General features: G+C 40.1%; 3 protein-coding genes across 3 annotated transcripts in view; 1 reads left to right on the plus strand and 2 right to left on the minus strand.

Annotated features, from left to right (window-relative positions):
* Positions 1 to 199: 199 nt before the first annotated feature.
* Positions 200 to 4238, minus strand: bhlhe41 (basic helix-loop-helix family, member e41). The gene is made up of 5 exons (XM_079345346.1): positions 3634 to 4238; positions 3477 to 3543; positions 3223 to 3330; positions 3023 to 3134; positions 200 to 2752 (listed from the first exon to the last, which is right to left on the minus strand). The coding sequence occupies exons 1-5, from the start codon at positions 3693 to 3695 to the stop codon at positions 1815 to 1817; spliced, it is 1287 nt and encodes a 428-aa protein (XP_079201472.1). The 5' UTR covers positions 3696 to 4238; the 3' UTR covers positions 200 to 1814.
* A 66-nt stretch (positions 4239 to 4304) lies between these two features.
* sspn (sarcospan (Kras oncogene-associated gene)) lies at positions 4305 to 12358 on the plus strand. The gene is made up of 3 exons (XM_079347145.1): positions 4305 to 5658; positions 8529 to 8615; positions 10537 to 12358. Exons 1-3 carry the CDS (start codon positions 5446 to 5448, stop codon positions 10894 to 10896), a joined length of 660 nt encoding a protein of 219 aa, XP_079203271.1. The 5' UTR covers positions 4305 to 5445; the 3' UTR covers positions 10897 to 12358.
* A 2475-nt stretch (positions 12359 to 14833) lies between these two features.
* Positions 14834 to 25959, minus strand: part of itpr2 (inositol 1,4,5-trisphosphate receptor, type 2) — a 54954-nt gene continuing 43828 nt past the window's right edge. Inside the window, exons 54-57 of the mRNA XM_079345174.1 lie at positions 25761 to 25926; positions 25503 to 25663; positions 19962 to 20123; positions 14834 to 16113 (exon numbers count right to left, since the gene is read on the minus strand). Coding sequence (XP_079201300.1) covers positions 16033 to 16113; positions 19962 to 20123; positions 25503 to 25663; positions 25761 to 25926 — 570 coding nt within the window. The 3' untranslated portion in view covers positions 14834 to 16032. The remainder of the gene's footprint in view (positions 16114 to 19961; positions 20124 to 25502; positions 25664 to 25760; positions 25927 to 25959) is intronic.

Genomic DNA, 25959 nt, shown 5'->3' on the forward strand with positions numbered 1-25959 from the left:
CAGTCCTCTATCCATACATGCTGTTAGCAATACTGCACATGGGTCCTTTTTCCCTGTGCATACATAACACAGTGTATTACAGTGTGTGTTGGCCATGACCTAAGTATTACATATGCAGGCAATGTATTGGAAGAGTTTCACAAACACTTGAGACAAGAGAGACTGTGAGCAATTTGTGTTGAATAAAAAGCTTGCAAAGTTTGTTTTGATATTTATTGTTCAACTCATCAGCAATAATTTAGAACAGCTTGTGTAACGCATTAATGAAATGTGCAACAGTTGCTCAGTTAAATCTTTTGTTAAAAAAATCCATAGACTTCTACAACACTGAAATAGACATGTATACTTCATGGTATATTCACAAAAACGTATTTACAGATGCACATGCCACTTCATAGAACAGCTGAGAACAGGTTTGAGGCAAAAAACCAGCAGAATCATTTTACTAAAGCAATGTCATGTATGCAAAATACAATGAAAATCATCTGTTTAGTCCGTCACATGTGAAAGCTGAAAAACACAATACTTGCAGGAATTACTTTCTTATTAAAAAAAAAAACAGGCCAAGTCCTAAAACAGCAATATTCAGAACTGATGGTCACATGACCAAAGCCTTTTTCTGCACCTTTTTCCAAAGTAAAAAGTGAGGTTTTACACAGCACAGATATAGTCTGACGATGTCAAATCTATTTATAGTTGTAATCATATAACTTTGAAAGAGCTAGAAATATGCAGTGTTTTTGTTAATCTGGGCATTTACTTAGAAAATGCGGTATCTCTGCACTCTGTTGAAATGGAATCATATTTTTATTTCGAGAAAACTCAACATAGTAAAAAGGTTCAACCAGAACTCCAGTGATTGACTTTTTAAAATGACATGGTAACGGTGGGGGTAGGGAGGGAGACAGAAAAAGTGCACTTTACGTCTCAAGAGTAAAGATCCTCCTACATATACAAACTTTAACAGCTGGGAAAAAACAGGTACATTCAATATTAAAGATCTATAAGGTGCTATCCTACAATGCTTTTTCCTGGAGGTACAGGAGTCACAGGTCACTTACTGCCGCCCCTTTTCAATGAAGGATTTCTTCTTCTTTCCATTACGCTGTACGACTTTAGTGATTGTTTTTTCCTGCCTCATAAGACCAAACAAGTAGGCTAAAGGGAACCAGAGTCAACTCAGGCATCAAGAAAGTGTCTCTCCCATTATCTCCTGTTATAAACGTGTAATTCTTAAAGTGTCTGATTTTTGGATTTCTTTTCAGGTGTGTGTTTGGTTATTTGGAGGGGGTACCATTCAATTCTTCTCAGGAGGGACAAAGTGCCTCCCAATAGGGATGAGGTACTGTGGACGTTGCACTTATTAATAGGCCCATTAGTGCACGTTTACATGTTCATGAATCAGCTTGTATTTACAGTCAGAGTAAATCGGAATTTACGTAACCTTGGCAGAGGTCAGTTGCAACGTCATACATCCAAAGAGGCTTGCTGATTGGAGAACGAATGATGTTCTCAAAGTTATGGCACCAATGCTGCCAATTCAAAATGTTTTTATCAAAGACGATAAAAAAACGAACCCCAGCATAACACAGCTGTGAGTTTGTGTCAATCATTGTCGATAATTATTTAGCTTGATTAAACTAGCATAAGTGCAAAAGGCACGCGCCATCACAACTGTCCCCTTACGCCAAGCTTTTGTACATGAGAAACTCCTCAGTAAGTCCTCGTTAAGCCAAATTTAAAAAAACAAACAAACAAACAAAAAAACACATTAACTCCTCATTAGAATGCAGAGGAAAGGTAACACGGACAATTTAGCTCGTTGGACAAGCAGAGAGCTGATCTCGCGGACTGTTGTTGCTCTCATGAGCCATATCAGCTACGTCACTCTCCCCGCCGTCACTCGTGGGACTTTCCACACGATCCTCAGGTGAGCCCGCCTCAGCATCGCGTGACTCGTCGCTGTCTGGACTCTGCGAGTCCTTGGACTGAGAGGAGGCTCCAAAGTGTGCAGACAGGTTTGGAAATGCGGCAGCAGCTGCAGCAGCGGCGGCGTGTGCGGGGTATAGCCAGGGGAAAGGGGACGCGAGAGCGGCAGCCGCGGGGTACACGTACTTCTCAATGTTGCCTTTGTCTAAAAAAGGCATATAAGACGCCGCGGCCGAGGGGTTGATGAAGTAGAAGGGCATGCAAATAGGTGCCTGCTGTCCCACACTACTTATTCCCATTAGAGAGTTCATAAACGCCAGGTCGGATCTGGTGAGGTCAGTGCTGCCTATCCCGCTCCCATTCCAGCTCATCTTTGGTTTCTTGGCAGCACGATCGTCTCCAAACTCCTGCTTGATTTTCACTGCTTTGTGTCCCTGCTGCGCCCTATTGCGCTCACATTCTTTGTCTTTAGCCTCGCTTTTTTCTGCCTCGCCTCCGTATCCACTGTCCGTGTCCGTGTCGTTCTCGTTAAGCTCCCCTCCTTGGGTCCTCTGGATGACCGGGACGCAGTTCGCTTGGCTGTCTGCCTTCTGCCCGTTCTGTGAGTCGCCGGCGGGGATCTGGTGCTGAAGTGGCGGCGCACCAGGATGGAACTGAGCCAGCGACTTGTGAAGGTGGCCGATTAGCTGCGCAAACCTCTGCTCTCGTGTCGTCCAGTTCTCAAACTGACTCAGGTACTGCAGGACCTCTTTGGCACAGGTCTGGAACCCGGAGTGGAACGCGTCCAGGTCTGCATGAATGGAAGATTTTATCGACTGATCCCCTGCAAAACACGAGTTTAAGAAAAACCCATCATTTTTCTGTAAATGGTTACACCAATCATGATAAAGCAACATTTTAATATTCTGATAATAATAACAACATATAAATGCCTTTATTTTATCATACATGTTCTGCGATTGCAAACAGACTTACACTGTATAGAGGACAACAAAGTTTTATGCAAGCCAAGCAAATAAAAACTTAAGAGAACAAGTTTCTGATATTAAAAAAACACACACATTTAATTTGTAAAGCCTAATGTTTATCTTACCATTCTGCAGAGCAATGATCTTCTGGTGCTGCTGCTCGGTGACAGCAGTCAGTGCGTTCAGATGTTTCAGTGTTAACTCCAGGACCACTGCTTTCTCTAAATGCCCGAGCGTCTGTAGAGAAAATATAGAAGTTTAAAAGATCTACAAAACCATTTTTTTTTCAGCGCAGGTCCAAACTTTTGTGGCGACATGATCTTACCGACAGCTTCAGATGTTCAGGTAATAAATCCTTCAGCTGGCCGATACATTCGTTGATTCTGTCTCTCCTTTTCTTCTCTATCAACCGGTGAGGTAACTTGTACGCGTCCTGCTGGCACATACACACGCGTTAACTGTAATGCTCTCTTATGTAAGTAAAAAGTTACTTCTTTTCAATTTCAATTAAATTGAATGTCACAAACATAATGGGAAACAAAGCATTGTGATTTTCTTAGAATAAGCCAGCACGCTCACCTTCCCACCATCCTCTCGTTTTATTCCTCTTTTCGATTTGCACATGTACAGGGAGGGATAATCCACCCTAAAGTAGAGAGGAAAGTGTCCGATTATTCACAAGGCTGACGTGACAGTTTATGAGAGTTTGCCAGAGTTTGCTAAAAGCGACACTCACCCCAAGAAATCCGCGTGCTCCATGAACTGTCTGTCCTGTAAATGCGGTATTCTTTCATCCATCACCTCTGTCCTTCTCTGCTTATCCGCTCTTGAGCCTCTTAAGGGAATGTTTGTTATTCCACGACCCACAGACGGATGGATGGCTGAGGGAGATGATGCACGGTGCGTGTCCTCCAATGGAGCTGCGATTCACACTGATGTCTAGAGTTCCCTGAGCTGCAACTTCGCAAAGCCGCCAGTGCTGTTGTTAGAGCGCACGCGCGCCTCCGGTGGGGAACAGCTTCCGACTCACGTGTAGCCTACACCAGCACAAAGTCCGGTAATTAGACCTTCTGTGTGTAATAGCAGCTATCACCGCTGTTCCTATAGTGATGTAGTCCAAACATTTTCGACCTGACGGCTGAAACGTGATTCATGCGCAAAATGTGGCAGAGGGAAAGACGCCCAGGCGTGAGGAGACTGATCCACATTCGCATTCTTATCATGCATCCTCTGTATTTTTTAACCTTGGCTCTAAACGTGCAACTCCAGCCCTTTTACTTTACAATTTGTCCGTAAAGGTTGTAATGATACGTAATTCGTCATTAATCAATGAACTTTGTTGCTCACAGTCACAGTTCAGGGAGCAGAAAGTTAAATATACGCTTTAATATACGTTTTTCTAGTATACATTTAAAATAAGAATGAACGTCTGGAACTCGCCATTACGAGCTAACAATCGTGCTGATGTAAAAGTAAAACAGAGGGTAAACTCAGCAACCTTTTAAACATTCAAGGTGTGTGCACGTGCACGCAGCGCGCGACCGTGCGCCTCTCTAAGTCCGTGTTGTTGCCCTGAGCCGGGCAGGGTTACCTATTCACACATCTCCAGCAGCACAGAGCTGCGTTGTCAGTAACCATGGCACCGGCCCAGCTGTGTGCTCAGACACGTGCATCGCGGTTCTTTATTAACCTCAGCATGGGTGCTGCTGCTCTCCCACCTTTATCTCAGTCTCTTTGTTTGATCGTAAAATACTGACAAGGATTAGCTGAATAATTGCCAAACAAGGAAACGTTTCCTTTAGTATGATCTTTACTTCAAATTATGAAGCAGCACATTTAAAGTCACAAGATTTTATTTTTATTTTTTTACAAATGATTAAATTAAGCTGATTTTCTTGTTTTTTTTTGACTCCAGGAGGTTTGTCTAATTCAGTGACACTTGCTTTCCTCTTGTAAACATGAAAGTACTCAGAAACAGTCAAATTTGAGCCCCTGAAATGCCCTCACATGCCTTATGATCACATTACTTCTTCCTGTTAGTCATGTGACTGTTTCTGGCTGGCAGCATATGGCTCTCTTGTGTAACAGTGCTGACAAAGAACGATCCAATCACACCGTCTCTCAAATGAAGTGTGACCTCCTCTGTGCTGGCTTATTATTACCTCACACCTGCTTATTCGCCTCTGCACTTCCACTCTTTCTGTTTTTAATTTCACTAAAAGTTAGAACATGTCACGGTCGTACGTAGGAGTCCCCCCTTTGGGTCTACATGCCCCCCTTTCCCTCCTCTTCCTTTCCTCCACAGTTTGCTGCCTGCTCTATATGTGGCACTGGAGATGCTTTAGGAATCCAGTCCAAATGGTTTCCATATTAGTTCAGAGGCGTCTCTGTTTCCAAATAGCAGCCGAGCAGGGGAAGGCCTTGGCAGGGAGGGGAAAGGACAGGGAGAGAGGCAGACAGCAGACAGGCTGATCAACCCAAAACGCTGTCACAGTAAAAGTTTAGTGTGTGCAGAGAAAGGAGATAGTTCCAGAAAAAAATCTGAGAAATGGGGCAGAAAGACAAAAAGGAGGGCAAGAAGAGGAGAGATGAAAGCCCAGCGCCAGACGACATCAAAAAGTGCCGATTTTGTCGCTTCCCTCTGCTTGTTGCCTTGCTCCAGCTGTTGTTGGGGGTGTCCGTCACAGCCGTGGCCTTCCTCATGTTGGCCATCAGCCCCTCGCTCCTGTCCAGGGAGACGCCACACTGGGCTGGGATCATTGTAAGCTTCGTTCTTACCTCTAACATCAGCCGCTACACGTTTGCATGGAGCCTCAGATTGACACTGCATGACCCTCAGATATAGTCAATATGTCAACCATCGTAAGCATATTGCATGTCAACACTGTCCCTTATCCAGACACCGGCACCCTTATCTAATACTTGTGTCTGTCATATTCATAAAAAAACAATTGACAGAGTCACACAGGCCTGCATGACTAACTGATCCTATAGATCTGGCCTAATGAGACAAGCAAGCCACTTACAGCATGTCTAATGCAAACCTGACATCTGAACACCTAAGAAGCATCTCAGCACCTGGTCACTGTTACTAAATGTGATGTGCACATTTAACTGCTTAAAGTTCATGATTCTTGAAATATGTCGTAGAAGCGAACACATACAGTCAATGCATCGCACGTTTCATTTGTTTCATCCAAAAGTGAAAACATCTACTGTACAAACAGGTGAAGACACGCTGCAGTTCAACCAGGTCCATTTGTGGAATACGTTTACACTTTTCAACTCACTGTCTTAAAATAGGAACTCTTTCAATAATATTTGTAAATGGAGGTGCCATCTAAGTTTGTGTTTTGAAAGGAGTTGAATTGTTGCTTTTAGTTGAGGCGCTGAAGTAGAATGAAGTGTCACTTGAAGTCAAGTGTCAAAAGAGTGTGAGGTGCAGTTGAAGTGCTGAGCTGAAATGATTGAAAATCAGTTCAAGTCTAACCCTTAAAAGCATGCAGAATGGAAGTTTAAGGGCTGTAGGCCGGTAAGTAATCAGTATGTTTGTAATCACTGACACCGGTTAAATTAATAGTAGGTGTGAAACAACTCAAAACAGCTGCAGCGTAGGAGATAAAAGATGCTGAAATGTCACTTGTTAATTAAAGCACCTATACTAATTGAAGTTTCAGGCCAGTAAGAAGTTGTCGGTTTCACTTGAGCATAGATAAGCTGAAGACAGAAGCCCCTTTTACACAGCTAGTTCAAGACTGGCCAGTGACACCAGCGTTACACTATTGTGTCTGTGGAAAGTTACAGAGGCAAAATAGATAGCTGAAGTTAAAAGTAGTAAAGGTTGTGTAATGAGGGGAAAATGGCGACTAGAGAAAACTGTGGAGCCGGCACAATGATTGCAGCATCTCCATGTTAAAAAGGCTACAGATAAAGAACACTCATATATATTAGCCTAGGCCTATTCAGACTGCCGTTTTAAGGTGAGAAATTAATGTCCTTTGGCTTTTTTGCTGTGTTTATTTGGAAGTCTTGCTGGGCCGTGCTGTTCTCGGCAACGCTGTAAGGCAATATGAATTCATGGACTGCAACGATAGTATAACGCTGTTGCAAAATCAGCATGAACGTTTTAAGGCATAAAGAGACGGAGCTTTGTATAGGTGCTGTTGTGGAATTGCAGTATGAAAAGGGCATCAGTCAAAGCCATTGGAGCAACTTTAATGTCACTTGTTGCACAAAAACATCTAAAGTGTTAGCTTGTGTGTATGTACAAAAAGCACTTAAAATAGAGTGAAAGTTGTCACAAATAAAATTCAGTCAAATCCAAAGACAAAAGGCCAAAGACCTGAAAGTAAAATTTGTGCTCTAAAGGCCAATTTATAGTTGAAGATTATAGATTTGAAGATTGATGATTTATTTTACCTGCAAACAATTAGACCCTTTAAAGACTTCTGAAGTGTCAGCACATATGAGACAGCTGAAGACCACTATTCATGTTTTACTAAAAAGGTCTCTGACAGGCTTGATAGCTACATTACAACCATCAGCTTCAGTACAAAAACTTTTCCAAGTCACATTTTGGTGAGAGACAGAAAACATGTTATTGCTGTTTAGCATCCTACTGTAGCCTATCACAGCCCTCATCTTCTCTCGAAAACATCCCTGGACATCAACATCCCGAGTTAGATCCTCACGAGATGCAGCCAAGTGAAAAACACTGAGATCATCGGGAACTTTCCAGAGCGCTTAAGAACCTGGGAAAAACATTTAAATATGATGCAGCACGTTAGTCACAAGACTCCAATTGCACTGAAGAGATAGAATGTGAGTGTGTCCTTGTGTGTGTGAGAGAAAGGGAGAGTAATGTAATCAGATGACAGCTTACTGCTGAATCATGCAATACAAAGGAACAGCTCTAAAAAAGTAAAACTTATTTTCCAGAACAGGGTTCTTGTTTCTAGACTATTTTTTAAGGGCAAACATAAACTTTACGTCACATAAACATTTAAGAGGAACATACAGTTAATCACTAAACTCAAGACCTCCGATTTATGAGATATTATACAACCCATGCAATCCTTTTCTAAATGTTATTCTTGTTACTTATTATCATTTTTTTTATTATTTCATTTACTTCAACTAATTTATTATGAAAACTATGATATTATCATTTCCAATGGCATCGACACTATCATGTATCTTTTATTCTTATTATTTTTATTCTTATTATCTCTTCTTCTTCTTCTAGTTATTTTTATTCTTATTTTCCTCAATTTTCATTTCATTTATTTGCTTGCTACTTTCCGCTCAGATGCTAACTTTTATGCATTACACTGCCACACACATTCACACATTTCCTATACACTACCTTAACTTATTACTTGACTTCTACTTTGTCTTTGTTAATGTTTTACATATTTTGATTGTGTTTTTGTTTCTGTTTTGCATGTTTTTATTTATTTGTCATTGCTTTAATTTCCATGTCTATGTGCACATTTTGGTTTTGTACTTGTTCACTTTATCAAAATAATAATAATATGAGTAACAAGGTAACTCAACAAATGAGTGTTCTGTTGACATGAATGGTATGTCCTGATATGATTTAACCCAGTCAAACATTTTGTTATGTTGCAGCTTTGTTTAGTTTCTATTGTTGGCTTCATCTTGTACTGCACCACCTACCTGCCTGATGAAAGGACATCCATGCAGTTCATTGGCAAGGTGAGTCTGCATACCTGCTGACACAGGAGGGCAATCGAACTAATCCTTTACTATGATCTGCCTCTTCTCTTTTGTAAGTCTCTTTTTAATTAACCAGAGTAATGTGGTAGAATCTTAGTTGCAGTAATGTTTGATGGGATGTCTCAGTGTACTTCTAAAAAAAACAACAACTTTGCTACAGAGACCAATTTTTTACTCACTGGGATGATTGTTTTGCATCTGTATCAGTAAATGGCATAGGGAGAAAGGCATTAAGCTGTGAGCCCTTCTGGGAATCTTATGAGTGAATGAGCACATCCATTAATGTCTTGATTGTACAGCTTAATTAGCTGTACAGTACACACAGTTGGGGTTTTAAGGCAATTAAAATCCCTCAAACAATTGTTTTTCGTTGAAAAGCAGGTCGTTAGAATAATTTTTTTCTCTTTGTTTTTTCACTCCAAGTCAACTGTGCATTCAGGTTCAAAGATGGCCACTCACTACTAATGCTACTAATTTGCAAAATCATCTTTGCAGAAGCGTCTGACGAAAAGACCAATCCTGTTACGTCTGTATTGTGTGATTTGAAATCCCATCAGACTGTCTGAAACACCAAAATTACAGGCTTTCCATCCTGATAGACAATGTTTACTAAGTAGACTGGAAACATTAAAGTCGTAGTTATCAAAGATGATGCATATTTCTCTGTTAGAGTTTGACAGTGTTAATCTCACACTGCACAAAATGTCAAGTTCTGTAGGATAATTTTCCAACTCATCAAACTTGTTCTTGCAGTTTTTATACCTTTTCCTCAGTTTGTCATACATAACAATTGTAAGAACTTCCCATAACTGTTCACAGTTTGTTTGCCAATGATGAAATTACCCTGCAGTGTGTCTTTCTCTGGCTCTAAAAACAAGCCAGTTTAATTTATTAGAGACATTAATTTGAACAGCTCAATGACCCCATGGGCCTACTGTATTGACTTTTAGTATTTATAGCTTAAAATGTGTTTAATTTGTTTTCAATTAACCTTGGTGCAGAGCGAGGACCCCATCAAGTGAATATAAAATAAGTGGAGTCACTTAGAAGTAAAACAGTTGTCAGCTGAGGTCTGTGCTCTGATAACCCTTTAAAATTTAAACTTATTGGGGCAAGATGCTTGGTTTCTCTTTGAGTGTGTAAGTGCATACTAATAAATAAATAAATACTATAGTATAAATACTAATAAAGCACACCACATGGGCTATTATCAGCAACATTATGAAAGTGGACTTCTTTTAGTTTCTGTTCCGATTTGGGGTTTCACATCATCTCCATTCAGTGGCATACTCTCTGTTCAATGAAGAACCTGTTGGCGTCCACGTATTCCCCTGTAACCATGCACACTCCAGATTTCACAGCTGTTCCAAAATTAACATCAATGCTCTTTCAAATCAAGCCCTGCTCATCAGTTGCATAATTCCATAAGCAGCATGTAACTGAGAGTGAAAGACATCAGGGGAATGAGCTCTCCTCTTATATAAGTGATGGATTAAGATAAAGGTTTAGTGTTATTGAAATTGTGCAGTTGCATAAACAACACAAAGCTTCTGTCACATTTTAAACTGTATTTTTAGACACTCTTTGTTGTTCAGAATACTCATACAGGATGAGCGCTGGAGGTGGGGAGTAGCTGTAACTGCAGGGCAGACATGCATGTGAATGTGTGTGTGTGTGTTTGTGTTGTGTCTCATCTGTGCTAACAGCTAGACCAGACCTCACCCTGTAGTATCGTGGGTAATCTCTTTAACTTGCTATCGGCTCTGAGCCAGAAGGTCTGTTTCTAAGCTACAGTTTTGGCTCTTTGGTTTTCTCTGAGACAACAGCAGAAGCCAGATTTCTAGATTCAAAAACACAGTTTTAGATGTATGACTTTTGACCCTTCATGTGTCTGCTTCAGCTCCTGTACTTTATCCTGTGTATAATTGGCCTGGTCATTTCTGTGCTGGTTGTGGCGTTCGCTGGACACCACTACACTCAGACCAGCAGCCTCAGCTGTGAGCAGGACGGAGAGGACTGCGTGTGCAAACTGGATATAACCGACCCCATTGCCCGCACCTTCACCTACGAGGGAGTGAGCGACTGTGGGGAGATCACAGAGACCCTCACCCTCTACTTCCTGATACAGATCGTGCTGAATCTGGTCCAGGCCCTGGTCTGCTCTGTTGGAGCCTACATCATGTGGAAGCACCGTTACCAGGTCTTCTTTGCTGGTCTTCAGATCGGCTCTCCCTCCTCCCAGCAGTGGCAGAAGGTTTAACGTCATGATGACAGAGTTGATGGGATGACTCTGATCAGGCAGATCAGGACAGAGGAGGAAGCCAACTGTGTGATTACACTCTGAAGGACAGGGACATTTGCCTTTTTTTGTGTGCGTTTGTTTTCTTCTATATCACTTTGTATTAACCTTTAATGGAACTTGACTTTTTGCACAAATGTTATACAATAAATCCGATGAGTTCTGCTTCCAACAGCTGGTGTTATAAAAAAAATGGTCATCAATGAAAAGAAGGGTCAGGCGGCTCTACTACAATATATTACATAGAAGCTCAGTAAATAAATACAAAAATAACTTTGAAGCCAGATTTATTAAGCACCAAGTAACCCAAGGGCTCACAGTATTTTCATTTCTTTTCTGGTAGCCCACTGAATCACTGTGTTTGCAAATGTTAAACTAACTCTACTTTTATAAACGGCAACAGGCTACAGTATGGTATAAATTTGGTTTAAAGAATCACTAAGAATATTATGAAAAAAAATTGACATATCTTTATTTGTTGCTTTACTTTCATCACATATTCTGATTATTTACGTTTTAAAGAAGCTTGCTTTAATTCACATTGTGTGACAAGCAAAAAGAAAATCAAAAGGTGGATTCATTATTTGAATAACATATTGTTACTTTGATCCTATACAAACTTGTGCAACTCTGTAAATATTGCAAAATTGATAAAAGAAATGGCAAAGTGCTCTCCAGCTTTTACTGTCACTCCTGAGTGAGTGTAGTTTAATACTCTTCAAATGAGATTCTGAAAGACGTTGCACTATTTGGTTGCTCTACAAGAGACAAGAGTTGGGCTGTGGCCCGTGTGAAGGTGGATGCCAGTAGCCAGCATGACTCAAGCAGCCTGTAGGAGTCAAACTACTGCAACTACAAAGGGAGGGGTGAGGGGGGCTGTGTGAGGAAAGGGGGAATCAGACAGGCAGCTGGACTGAAGAAACAAAATCATCCCACTGTTTACAACCAATCAGATTGCAGTAAAAGATTAAAGGGCTATCTTTTGAAATACTTTGCCATATGCTGAGGTTCAGCATTATTTTATTCCTAGACTCATGTTGGTTGCAGGAGTCACTTACGGTATATATGTATGTGTGTATATATATACATATATGCAGTATATATATATATATATACAGTATATATATATATATATATATATATATATATATATATATATATATAGCTGAGCAGGGGACGGAAACATCTGCTTACAGGGAGAATGTAATTATTGTGCAATGTTACATCTTTTTTTTTGTCTGTGATCAAAAAAGTTGTTTTTGGGTTGATCATAGAATTTGATTCATGTTTCACGGACTCCTCAAAAGCAAGGTTTGAGAAATGAATGGTTCAATTGTATGTAAAAACAAAGTTCAGAATAAGTGCCTTACTCCTTTCAATCATTTTTGCTTGTGTTTACAAATACAAATCTTTGTTTCAGTTACATACTGTTTCACTTTTGGCATTTATCATCACAAATATGTGGTTCATATGAAAAAAACAACAACAGAGAATTCAGGCCAAAATGTTCCTCATATTTGGATGAGTTCGTTCTGTCCAGTGAAGAAAAAACTGTTCATCAATCGAAGCCATAATCTTTTTCAAATTGCTCTAAATACTGGAAACATGTTTATGAGGATAGGAAATCATTAAAAAATGACAGGTAGATACTCATTTAAATTAATATGTCATCCACACTGACATCAAGTTGAGAATTCAAATATCAGCAGGACACAAAGCTGCTTCTATCAGAGCCTGGTTGTGATTGATGTGGTCATAGCGGTTGTTACTAATTCAAGTTAACTGTGACCGCTCACAGTGATGAGCTGACAGAGGGAACATCTCCACATCACACCTCAATGGATTCTTCAGTAAGAATATCACAGATGTTTTTGAAAGTTTGAAACAAACCTGTTCACCAGAACCTTTAATGAAGGAATGCCTTGCTGTGGGAATAATTCATTAATACTATTCAAGTGGTGCATTTCACACACTCTTAATACAGCATCGTGTGACAAACATCAAGCTTGTTGAGTTTTTTCTCTCCCCATGTGCTCGCTCAGTGTTATGATGTTCATCATGTGACTACAAAAGCCCAAATCTGGCCGCAAGACACAGGAAGTCACATGCCAGTCATCACGGGGGCATGTTTATTTATAAGAATGACAGTGAGAAGGGACCTTCCCCCACCAACAACTTTCTGTGTGGTCGATTGAAACACCCTGCATGATATCTGATTCTTGCAGCCACAGACCCTGCTGTCTTTAAAGGAGACAACACAAGACAGGATATCAATATCTGTATTGACACTAATCACAACAAACGTTCAAAGCAGGTTGAAAACATCAACATCTTCAGCTCTCATCCAGCAGGTTTAACAATACAAATTATAATGTCATTTTTTTATGTTAATGCAAAGTGTTGTATTTTCAGTTAAGGACAGATTTCAGTTTAAATGTTTGGTTTATATCTCACAGATCAGATCACTGCATCAGTCATATCATCCCCTAAAGGTTGAAAAATATCAACTGCGACTCATGTTTCTATACGATAAGAGATGATACGATACAATATAATGATCTGAAGTTGTGTTTGTAAAATAAATAATGACAATGTCAGGTGTCTTAATATGATTCAACACATTGGAGTGGATCCTGCCTGGCAATTCCAGAAAAAAAAATGTTTGGTTGACAAAGTGAGATGTTTTCTCATGTTAACAAACCATCAAACTAAATCTCAGCTGATAAAATTCTTTGTTTAGGAAGTGCTGCATACTGAAGCAGCAGTGTTTGATTGGTATCACACAATGGCTGCATGACTTTTGCCAGACAGTAATGATGGTCCTGCTATTATCCTCCCCACTCCCTTCCCTCTTCGAGTCCAATACATTCCAGTAATGCTGCACTTTAGCCTTCTTGTCTGCGCAGTGACAGCTGCTCACCATTATGGCACTGCGTGAGCTAATTTTAATGGCTGTCACAGGCAGCAGGAGAAAATGCAGGCCTGCCAGCGTAAACAGCCATCCGGAGCCAAGAAGGATGGGCTTCTCCGTGGAGGGTAAATGACAGGACGGGATACAAGAGGAGCCGAGGCCCTTTCTGTGATTCCTTTTATCATCTTAAATATGTTCTACAAGCATAAGATTCTGTATGCTTCACAATATTTAAAAAAGTGTACATAACCTCTGTGGAAAGATCTTAATGACACATTCATAATGCAAACCATTAGTAAACATAACTTATCAGCATTATTTATTCAGTGACTGGATGTTGTTTAAAATATTTCTTTGAAGCCATACTGTGATTTTTCTATCCATCAAACTCCATTCTTTCTGTCTGTTTACTGAAGTTTGCAACCAGGAGTTTTCACCACTAAGCAGACATTTTATTTATGATTTAACAGTTAATTAAGAACTAGTACCCTTATCTTTCAACAGTTATTCTGTTTAAGCGGTTTTAAACATGTTTTTATTATTTATTGCCATCTTACCCAGGTTTTTCATTTTTAGCCACTTACCTAAACCACTGCTCATTTACATGTGGCTGTCCACAGCAGCCTTTGATCACCTAATGAGGCACAGGTACCCATGGTTAGCATTCGCTCTTCTGTAATGCACGTCTCATCTCCTTTTTTTTCTTTGTATTTGATCATGGAATTAGTTTCAAATAGGGCGTTACAGTAGTTGACCAGCTATGTTAATCAGTTTGACAAGTGTTAGAACAAAGGTGAAATTCAAGAGATTGCTCTCGCTTTCGCGATTTAATTAGAGTTCATTTAAAGTTAAGAGGACTCCTATGAAAGCAGTACGCCCGTACAGCAGATGTGTTACATTTTCTTTTTATATGAGATGACTTCACCGACTGCCTGAGCTTGGAATATAATCCCATCTGAAACAACAACGAGGATTTACACACAGGTGTTGACTATTTTTATACATTTATTACACCAGACCACATAAAGACATTTCTTTGTACATTTATTTGAAACAGAAGGTGTCACAGGAAAGTTAGAATCAAGTATGTGTACTCACATTCTGCCATTAGTCTGTGCAAGTTTAAAACAGAAGTACACACTAAGCAATCAATCGCAGTCCAAGAGAGACACGTGAGGAGGATTTACAAACCGAAAAACAGCAAAGAAGGAAGATGATATGAGCAGATACAGTAAATATTACAGTATAAGCTGATATTGTGACAAGGAACTGTGAGCTTTCATCCTCAGTCATCCATCCAGAATGTACCGATGTAAGAATTAATTTAAAAAGAATCTTCAAGTAAGTTCTGCACAGGTCATTATTATTTTTATTCACATTTTTGTTACTTATATACTCTCTCTCTCGAAATCTTTAAAAGGCAACTGAAATGGTGCAGTGAATGCATTTATGAACACAACACAAAGCATGCTAAATTAATACCCACATATTTGACCATGGTTCCACTTATAAGCTTTCACGCGTTTCCTTTTTTAAAAGTGAACTATGAGCGGTTGTAGCGCTTATAGAAGTTAGTAAGGCAGCACGGTTATTTATCAGAAAAGTTAAAACAATATTCCAGTTATTTATTGAAAGTTTCCTCTTAATACTATCAGAGAATGAAAACATAAAGGGGAGAATACTTTATGTTGGAATATACACTTGCCCCGGAAGCCAATCGGTCACGCAAGAAACCCTAAAATTCTCTGTTCAGCAACAATCACAGGGTGTGCGGTCGGTCGACTCGCTCTCTGACACATCAGGAGAGACGGCCGAGTCACGGACGTCCACAGACTTGACAGCACTTCCCGTTAACCTTGCCTTTAACAACCCTCGACCTCTTACTGGCACTCTAGCACTACACTTTTAGATGCTGTACCGGGCCAATCACTCAGTTCCTCTGTACAGGGTGTGTACAGAGTAAAAAAAAAGAGCCTCTGAAGGCAAATAAGGCACAGGATTTATTCCATAAAAAGTTTGTGTCATGGTACAGGCAACATGTTAAAACTGCTGTGTCCTTACTCACTGGCCCTTTCAAACTACTTTTAAGTGTATTGTTCTTTAGGCTGAAGTTTGTGTGTCATGGATCTCTTTTCTGGTTGTTACCACTTTCCTCGAGTCCTGTCATAGTTTCCTGTCTGAGCCTCTCAGTGGCTTGGGATGTGATGGTTGGGTTGAGGAGGACCCAGAAATCCAAGCCTCTGCTTGTTCTTCCTCTGCTCTGTCATCTGTGGAGAAGGCAGAGAGGAAAGTTCATCAACACAGAGTGGCTTTTCATTTTGAATGAAGCATATATGAGAATTGCAAGCACGTTTTCTTGTTTTTATTATTCGAGTGGGACCTTTATTACATTAAAATTCAAAGCTCCTACTGTGTTCATAAGCTTTATGAACACCTTTTATCCTATTTGCACTATTCACCACTGCACTATTATCTTATTTAGTCTTGTACATATTAGTCTTTAATTAACTGTTTGTATTTTTAGCGAAATGTTATTTAACGTTTGCATTGTACAAAGTAAGTAAGTAAGTAAGTAACATTTATTTATAGCGCACCTTTCACAGATAAGGATCACAAAGGGCTTTACAACAATAAAAGGCGATTAACATTTAAAAACAGAAACAGCAAAAACAAACTAGATTAAAAAAAAAAAAGTAGAATAAAAACAGCAACTGGTCAACCAAAAGCCTGTCTGAAAAAAAGTGTTTTTAACTGCCTCATAGAAATTTCACAGGAGTCTACCGATCTCAAATTTAGAGGAAGCGCATTCCACAGCTTCGGTGCGAGAACTTGAAATGCGTGATCACCACGGGTTTTGAAATTTGACTTTGATTCTGCCAGAAGTTGAAGTTGGCCAGACCTAAGAGCTCTACTGGGGACATACGGGTGGAAAAGATCGGCTATGTACCCGGGTGTTTGACCACACAGAGCTTTAAAAGTGAGCACCAGTATTTCAAAATGAATGCGATATAAGATCGGGAGCCAGTGAAGGGAGGATAGGACAGGGGTGATGCGGGATCTACGGTTTGTTCCTGTTAAAAGGCGAGCAGCTGCATTCTGGACACTCTGAAGGCGGTTTAAAGAGGACTGACAAAGACAGATAAAAAGTGCGTTACAATAATCTAAACGAGATGAGATAAAAGCATGTAAAATCATTTCTAGTTCCCACCTTTGAAACCATACATTTAAGTTTGGCTATATTGCGTAAGTGGAAGTCGCATGAACGTGTTAGCTGGCTGACATGGTTGTCTAAAGATAGTGATTGGTCAAAAGACATCAAGATTCCGAAGGGATGGTTTTACACAGTCACTTAAAGCCCCAATGTGCTGCGTAATGGATGGTATCCATGTTTAGGGAGCAAGAATAAGGGCTTCTGTTTTGCTTGCATTTAGTTGCAGGCAGTTTTCGGACGTCCAGATTTGAATGGCCTGCAAACAGTCATTAAAAATTGATTATTTGTAGCTCTCAAAAGAAAGCACAGTCTATCGAAGTTAAAATCCTTGCGTGTTAAACATACCTGGCCGATAAAGCTGATTCTGATTCCGTGTCAAGACTTCAAATCAAGCAAAAAATGACTTTGAATTTTAAACTGAGACGTTTCACAACAGAAAAAAACATTCTCCACAGTTTTGTGCAGATATCTTTGGTATGACTGTGAAATCAAATGTCCCAAGGAACAGTCACTAGAGAACACTATCATGTGTTGGATGTTGTATAAGTGTGTGTGGGAGTTTTCATGAATCAGAAGTGGCTGGTTGCTCACATCACATTGGCAGTGGTTGGGGTGTAGACATCATAAGTGAAGGACTCTGGTTCTGTGAACTATAACCTGCGTCGAGGTCAGCAGAGTGTGTGAGAAGGGAGGAGAATTTGTCCGTCAGTGGGAGTTTGAGTTCCGAAAAGTGCATTACTGCATTGTGGCTCAGTCTGTGCAAATACACTCACCTCAATTTCTGTTTAAGGAGGTGTGACAGCCCTGCTGACCCCATGACTATACACTGTATTAATCACTTCAGACTTCGTGAGGATACATCAGATTGATAAATGCACTAAAGTTTGACTCAAACTGCAGACTCAGAGATAACGCTATGGTGGCTTGCTCAAAGGCCCACACAGTAGTCCTTTTCAGGGTTACTTGAGGGACTCCGACTGACGGGGAGATATTGCAGGCTTACAGTTTACTCAGGTAGACAGAGGTAGTTGTTTTGTTTATTGGAGCTATTTTCAAACATCTGGGAAAAGAGGAACAAGGACTGGCCTGTGACTGGGATCACATGCAGGGGAGGCAGGCGATAAAGAGTGATCAGTCACACTGCAGCAACACAACAAGTCACACAAACAGCCAGAGGCTCACTGCTGGCTCTCAGTACTGCATTTGTTGACGTGATCGTCACCTATCATGCTGTGCTCACGAGCATTAGGGCGGGTCTCACTGAATCTTTCTAGAGATGTGAATTCAGAACAGAGGTGAACACAGTAATGTGACTGCTGACACTCAGCTGACACTGAAAGGACCTCCTGCCCTGCATTTGCTTAAACGTGCTGAGGTCAGGGGTTACAGAGGATCACAGAGGATCTGAACTGCTTTTACTGCAGCTTTTCCCACCCATCTCCCAGCCCATCAGCATCACCCCAACACTCAGACTCTGCCCTACCTGCACAGTGCTCTCATGCTCCAAAAGCTCCACCACCATCCCTGTCCCAAAGAAACCTTCTATCACAGGACTCAATGACTACAGACCCGTCGCCCTGACGTCTTTGGTCATGAAGTCCTTTGAGAGACTGATGTTGAGCCACCTGAAGGACATTACAGGCCCCCTGCAGTTTGCCAAATGGGCAAACAGGTCAGTGGAGGATTCAGTCAACATGGGACTGAACTACATCCAGCATCACAAACATGTGTGTCAAACATACCTGGCCAATAAAGCTGAGTCTGATTCTGAACTGAAGTTGTCGGAACTGAGATAATCTAACATTCGTACATTATCTACATAAACACAGGAGTCTGGATTTTCAGTATTAAGGTCTTGTCCTTTCTGTTTTGTAGTATGTTTGTAGTCCGAGTGGTATTGACAAATCAGGTATCAGAGGGCATTTGCGTACACAGGAAAAGCAACCAATATGAAGAACAAAAGCAGTCAGAACACAATCCGCAGTTATGGCATCCCAACTTACAATCAACGATAATCTAATGACAATTTGTTCATCTCAATAAACAAATACCTGCATGCAATTGCAGAAAACTATCTTTACTAGATCAAAAATTAAGAGACTAATCTGCTTGAAGTAATGATGAAAAGCCACATAGTGTTTGGATGTCCTAAAAGACATCAGAAATGATCAATCAAATAAGCATTTTTTTAAAAGTTGTTTTCTTTTCTTGAGTATGTCAAAGCTTTTATTTTACTTTGTACAAATCTGCAACATAATGATTTTATCTTAGGCGAGCTCAAAGAACCATTCATTTAAAGTAAATCACCAGAAAATCAGCTTCTCATTATGGCTGTCACCAATGAAGCCAAAGTAAAGCCTCTCTGTAATTGAATGTTTACAGTTAAACTGAGACTCACCAAAAACCAATAAACGGGCACGAATAATAATAAACCTATAAATGACAGTGTTCGATCTGCAGGGGTGATCTTTCCTCTGCTTGTGATTCAAAATGGTCCCCTCCTTTGGCAATTACACTGTAAACAATGCAGGGCCTTACTTATTGGACTGTAAACAATGCAGCCCACAAAAAAAGTGTTGTTTTATGATAACCACTGGCTACACTAAAATTAACAAAAAGTAGGCCACAGATTCCATCGCATGAATCGTCATCAGTGTGGACACACAGACTTCAAAAATTAAATATTCTGGAGGAAAACATGTTGGTCCTGAGAAATATCTTGGGTAATGGACACCCTAATGACATTAATGTCTCATGAGCAATGAGAGAGGATGTGATTAAGAAAACTGTTGCCCCCAAAACGTGTTAATTTGATTCTTTCTTGTTCTTTGTGTTTTTCTGTAAATATGATAATTGACTAAATAAAAAGTAGGAGAAATAAAAATTCAGAAAGTTGAACTCGACCTGTTCCTTGAGCTCAGCCAGCTGGCCTGACAGCTGAATCACCAGAGTGATGGTGCTGTCCAGCTTCTCCTGCAGAGAGCGCATCTCATTCTGCTCGTTGTCTCCCTCGCTGCTCACCAGAGACATGGCTCTCATTCTGGGGAACCACTCCAGGTTCTTCTCCTGGGAGGAGAGAGGGAGGAAGAGATGGGACATGATGTGAGACGAGACGCGTGAAAGATGAAAGGAATAAAGAGGCTAAAATAGAACTGACTCAGTAGGCAGGCGGCAGACAGACATAATGTACATAGAGGATTTGTATAGACATGAGGAGTGTGTTACAGAGCTGAAACTAGACATCTGAAAGAGAGGAAGCAGGTGATGAGGACAGGCATGGAGGTTTGATTTGGTTTCATTCCATCAGAAAGAAGATTTCTATTTTAAAGCAGAACTTCTGTCTCTTGAATACTGTGGATAGCAATTATACACTAAACCGTCAGTAACTGGCATTTCAATTCTCACCCAATCCCTAAACACACCGGGAATGAGTCACTGCTGTCTATGGAAAACACCACTGGGAATTCAGTGTTACCCGAGTTTAAAAGGAAAAAAAAAATAAAGAGTAACTTTATTTGCGCTTTTTTATTTCCAGACAGAACAAACTGTCTGTGGTGATACCATGAGAAAAAAGTGATCCAGACTGACCTATAGCATTATGTAACAGCCTTAAGTGCGTCTGTGTTTGTACATGTGTGGGTGTGTTGGTTTACATCTGTGTGGATATGTACACAGCAGACTGTGAGCAGGAGTGTGTGTTTTACAACATGCATGCTCCCCTTGGTCTCTGAAAGTAAGATGGGTGTCAGAGAGACAGACTGCCATCAGCTGGTCTTACGTAATACTCCTTTGCAACCCTTCCGATTAAAAAAAAAGGTCTTGAAAGGTGCTGAGCGCAGGATTTCACAAGCGCCAAGTCAGTCCAGTACTGTAGGAGGATTGAGGAATTCTCCCACCTACTCTTATATAAGAATAGACCGGCATGTGAGACACTGAGAAGAGAGGAGACAAGAGGAGAGGAGAGGAATGTTTGGTGTGGGTTATCTGTTTTTGTTTCTTAATCAATTTATGTAGGCCATCTCACCTTGGAGCCTTTTACAAAAATGGATGTGACAAATAACGGGATCATTTTGTATGTGGACATTTATAAACAGAAAAATCATATAAGGACTAGCAATGACAAAACGTTTCTAAACTTTAAATTCTCAGTCAGTCTGAGGAAATGTTTTTTATTGTGTGAAACACTTGCTTTAAGATACACACAATATATAGAATCAAATAGAATATCATTTATTGTCAAGCCAAGGCCGTCTTTGGTCTAACACTAAAAACATTATATTAGTGACTCAGTTCCCATATGACAGCACATCAAAAATAACAGTAGGATGCCAAATTCAATAATTTTTAACAAACATAAGAATGACGTGGCGCTGTGAAGCGACGTTTACCAGAACAATGAGGTTAATAAAACAGATCAAAGTCTACAGTAACACCCCTGTAATTTAACTTTTTTTCAAACACACAAGCTAGCAGGGTAAAGTAAGCATGCTTAACAGTAGAGAAATAAAACCAGTTCTGTTACAGGTATGAAGACAATTTCTGTAATCACATCCATAACCTGAACTTGAAAATGCTAACTTTCTAATTTTTTTATTACGTGTGGCTATGCAATTAAAGTAAGAATTAACTTAGTTAAGCACTTAGTTTTACTTATTAGGTTTCTGGTGCCGTTCCCGACTTTGATAATTTATAGTTAGGATTTGAGCAGCCCCTAAAATAAATTAAGTTTTAAGATAATCCAAATATGACCTTGTAAGGTTAAGTTAGCTTAACACAGAAATGGAAGATGGAAACGCCCTTTACCAAGTCATTTTTTCACTTTTGTTCTCTGACATTTCAGAGCTTTCCTATTTAGATGTACTCCAATAATACTTGAACAATTATCAGAATCTTTCTTTTTCGCATCAACTTTGTTTTCATTCTCAGGAGAAGTGTGTATTTGCTCCCTTGATTAGCATTACGCTAACATTTGGCTAGTGCCAAGCATGTGTTGCTGCTCTAGCTATTATTAACAACATAAATGATTTAATACAGAGAAATGATCAAAGAGGTTGTTTTAAGAATTTTTTAAGGTTAAAGTGATGATAACAAACTAGGGCAAGGTAACAGTATGTAACCGAGAACATATAGGCTATATTTAAGTCACATCACACTTCATGAAGTTAGCGTTCACACTATCCTGTATTTGTATGGACCTTTGACTTTTGAGCACAGGGGAAGTCTGACTAAGTATGAATCCAGTCTTCTATAAGAGCTTGCATATAAATCTTTAGCTAATTTGTGCCTCCAGCATCAAGGGGCTGACGGAATAAAAAAGGAAAGTTCCTTGCCTTGTAGCTTAAAAGACAATGATGGCACTGTGAGATTCAAGATCATTGAAACTAAAGACTGTTTGATGCTTCTTCATTTTTTTCTTTGAATCAAGCCATCCATAACTGATGGATTAAGTAACCACATGGCTTCGTTAAAGAGACCTACATTATTATGAGGTGAATACAATATCCTGTTTGAACTTACATATCAATAAAAGCTTCTGCCTCATTAGTGACATATGGTTTAACAGTGACTGAACAGAATCTGAATTTATTACGCTCATGTCACTAATGACGTCTTGCCATCATTACACTGTACAGTGGTCCACTGTGTGCAGTGCTGTGCTGCTCTGTCTGAATGAGTCGAGGCTTTAGGTTTGCTTCAAAGATCAATTTAAACACCTCAGTGAGCATAAATCCAGACACATTCATGTTCTTCTCAGTGTGATGCCGTCACCTCACCACTCGTGTTTTCTGCACGTACTGTACATTTACATAATGTTCTTCAGATGTGCAAAGAGCCAAAACAACAGACAAAAGGAAAGTCCAGACAAATGCCACAGGGAGGTGTCAGATGAGCACACTGAAGAAATCGCCCTTTGGACACTTCCAAAGCAAAAATTCACAAATGTGATACACTTGACTGTTTAAAGGAGGCAGGATGTGATTTATTTTCAGAAAACCGACTTAGTCATGTACCGGACAAGATCAGCCAAAACAAAGCTTTGTCTACGGGGGTGCCAGGATTAATGGAAACCTAATGTATGTATGTGATTTTTTAGCAATTTAGCTTTTTTTTCAGACAATAATATTAATCAATTCCTTAACTAAGTTACATCTAACTGTTATATAGTTTAATTTATGTAGAAAGGGTTTGAGAACTTTAAAATAAAGGAAACTTAAAGATAGTTAAATTTATGTATAATATGCATTTTATTTTGTCATAATATGTTTTGTATCCATTGGCTCAATAGAGAAGTTTTGAGAAATGTATTCAATAAAAATCTTCACATATGATGTTTATAGTGTGTGGCCAGAACATCTTCTAATTGGGGTGTTTCTTTGTTGGTCAGGAAGTAATAATAATGGGCAGTAGCTGTGTATTTGGTCCTGTCCACCTTGATATCAGGCATCGATACAGTACTGCTCACCTTGTTCAAATAAGCATAGAATACTGAAAGTTCTTCATGTTCAATAACAGAGCTGTACAACTTCTGTGAGCAATAAACACAAATATTTAGAATCGTGTGAGGAATGATGACACAGCACGCAGAGAAGGCCAGACAGTCTGTTGACTACATCACCCATCGTAGTACATAACACCCTGACATGTTTTTCAGTCATTTTCTTACTACATTAGACTACGAGTCTTACTACATTGAATTACAGAACATCTGACCTTACCTCACGCCATGTTCAAGCTCCTTTTCCGTTCACACACATCACACACCGTTTACTGCTGTTTTGTTAAGGACATTTTGTCACAGAGTGTGTTGTAAAGTAAATGAAGGGTTCACGATGTGGCAGTGACTGTGTCATGGGTGTGTGTGTGTGTGTGTTATATAGAGAGAGAGAAAGTGACAGGAGAGCACGTGCGAGGCAGGGCTGAGCTATTAGCAGGCCACTTGAGATGGGTTATGTAACAGCGTTGTGGCTGCTGCAGTACCTGCTCGGCCTGTAGTCGCTGTGATAATTTCACACACAGACACAAGCACACTGATTCACATACACACACGGCAACAGAACAGACATCCAGTGAAACACGATCCTGCACTTTTTCTTGGCAACAAATCACTGTGTCCTATGCAACCACATGCACTCATTAAGAGAGTCAGTGTGTGTGTGTGTCTTTGTGTGTTGGTGTGTGTCTCAAGGCCATCAGGTTTCAGCTCTTTTCCAACACAGAGCATGAAGGGCAGAGTTTTCATTAAACAAGTAGCTTTATGTTCAGACTTTGTTGCAACATAAAATCACAACAGGGCATGAAGTTGGCATAAAGTTGCAGCCTAACAAGTTGAGCATGACATTTATTGAAATTGAATAGTACAGTTAAATATAATTGAGAAAAAGCTAAGATTTAGAAGCACCTTTTGAGGGGCTTAAAATGTTTTGATTTCAGGAGAAAGAGGAAAGTCAAAACCTGTGTTTCGTCTGTTCACCTTCTGTGTGTTCCAGCATTGAGGTAGAATCGAGGCATTAGTATAAATTCCTGACTCATCATTAGCCTACCTAATAACACCGCAATACTAAGGCCAAGAATCAAAGAACCGACCTGTTCGAGGACCTGCTGATGCATATTAAATCAATGTCTGTCACCTGTTTGTTATGCAAAGTGGTCATTATAATGCAACAATTTTTATGCCCGTCATGGCCAAATGTTAATCACTAAATGTGCCATTGTGCAGCGAGGCTTCATTTGAATCTATTAACCTCACGGCAACACCTTTAGTCGCCCTTACATCCTTCAACTTCTTGTCTGTGTGTCAGTGCAGCAAGTTGGTGCATTGATGATAATAGAGCTGGACTGAGTTTAATTACCATTTAACCACTCTGTGTCCCAGCAGGTTAGGAGCTCAGCACGGTGAAGACTACCTGAGCACAGAGAGCCATGTCTCTCCAGCAGCGATAGGGGGAGGAGAATAAATTAGGATGCTCAGCACAGGCCTACAAGCTCAGGCTCATTTTTCGATTGCTCGTCTGCTGTGGAGGCTCACGCTTCTCTAGCACACTCTGCAAGTCTGTAAAGTGAGGAGGGCTGCACAACTTCAAGACTCGAACACCGACGCATCTGAATGCCGATGTGTACGGTTCACGAGGAAAATATTAAGTAGGGGTGAGATTTAGAGATGAACGTGTTTATTTTTCCATCTGTTTTCAGAATAATAAATGAAATATGAGGCTTGGATGGTTTAATGCACCGGCTACCATCTGAATATAATAATGCACAGTTTTAAGAACAGTGAACATTGTAGTGCACTTTGGAAATGGCAGATAGAAGCCATGCTTCAATTTAACTTGAGCTACAGTAATTTGGTGATAGAGCAACCTGTGTGATGTCTCTTTGATTGTAAAAAAAAATAAATCCAGGAGAATTTTTCACGGAGTACACAGAGTGAATGTTCAATAGACTGACCGCAATCATCTGGGCCACGTAGCTCTCAGGGCCGGTGTACTCAGTCGGATCCTTCACCCTCACCAGGACCAGAAAGTAAAGGTAGTGCCACATGTTGTGTTCAGATTTGATGTGTTCCTCGAAGGACACAGTCTTGTTGTCGAATTTGTCTCTTTCCAGCCCTGCAAGAGAGTCACTTAAAATTATAGAAGTCCTTCCAAACACACACGTTTCTTTACTAACGTTTGCAGAAGACAATGACTATAGAGGAGTACACACCACAGATGAAACAGGTGGTTTTCAGGATCTCCTCCTTCCTTTGTTTCTCACTCCTCAAGTCAGCGAAGGTGTCGATGATGACACCAAAGATGAGGTTGAGAACAATGATGATAACGACGAAGAAGAACAGAAGGTCATAAACCACCCGCGCTGCAAACAGTGGCTCCTAAATGGGCCAAAAACAGGTCACATATGGAGA

The sequence above is a fragment of the Symphodus melops genome (assembly GCF_947650265.1).
Source record: "Symphodus melops genome assembly, chromosome: 6".
Classification (NCBI taxonomy): domain Eukaryota; kingdom Metazoa; phylum Chordata; class Actinopteri; order Labriformes; family Labridae; genus Symphodus; species Symphodus melops.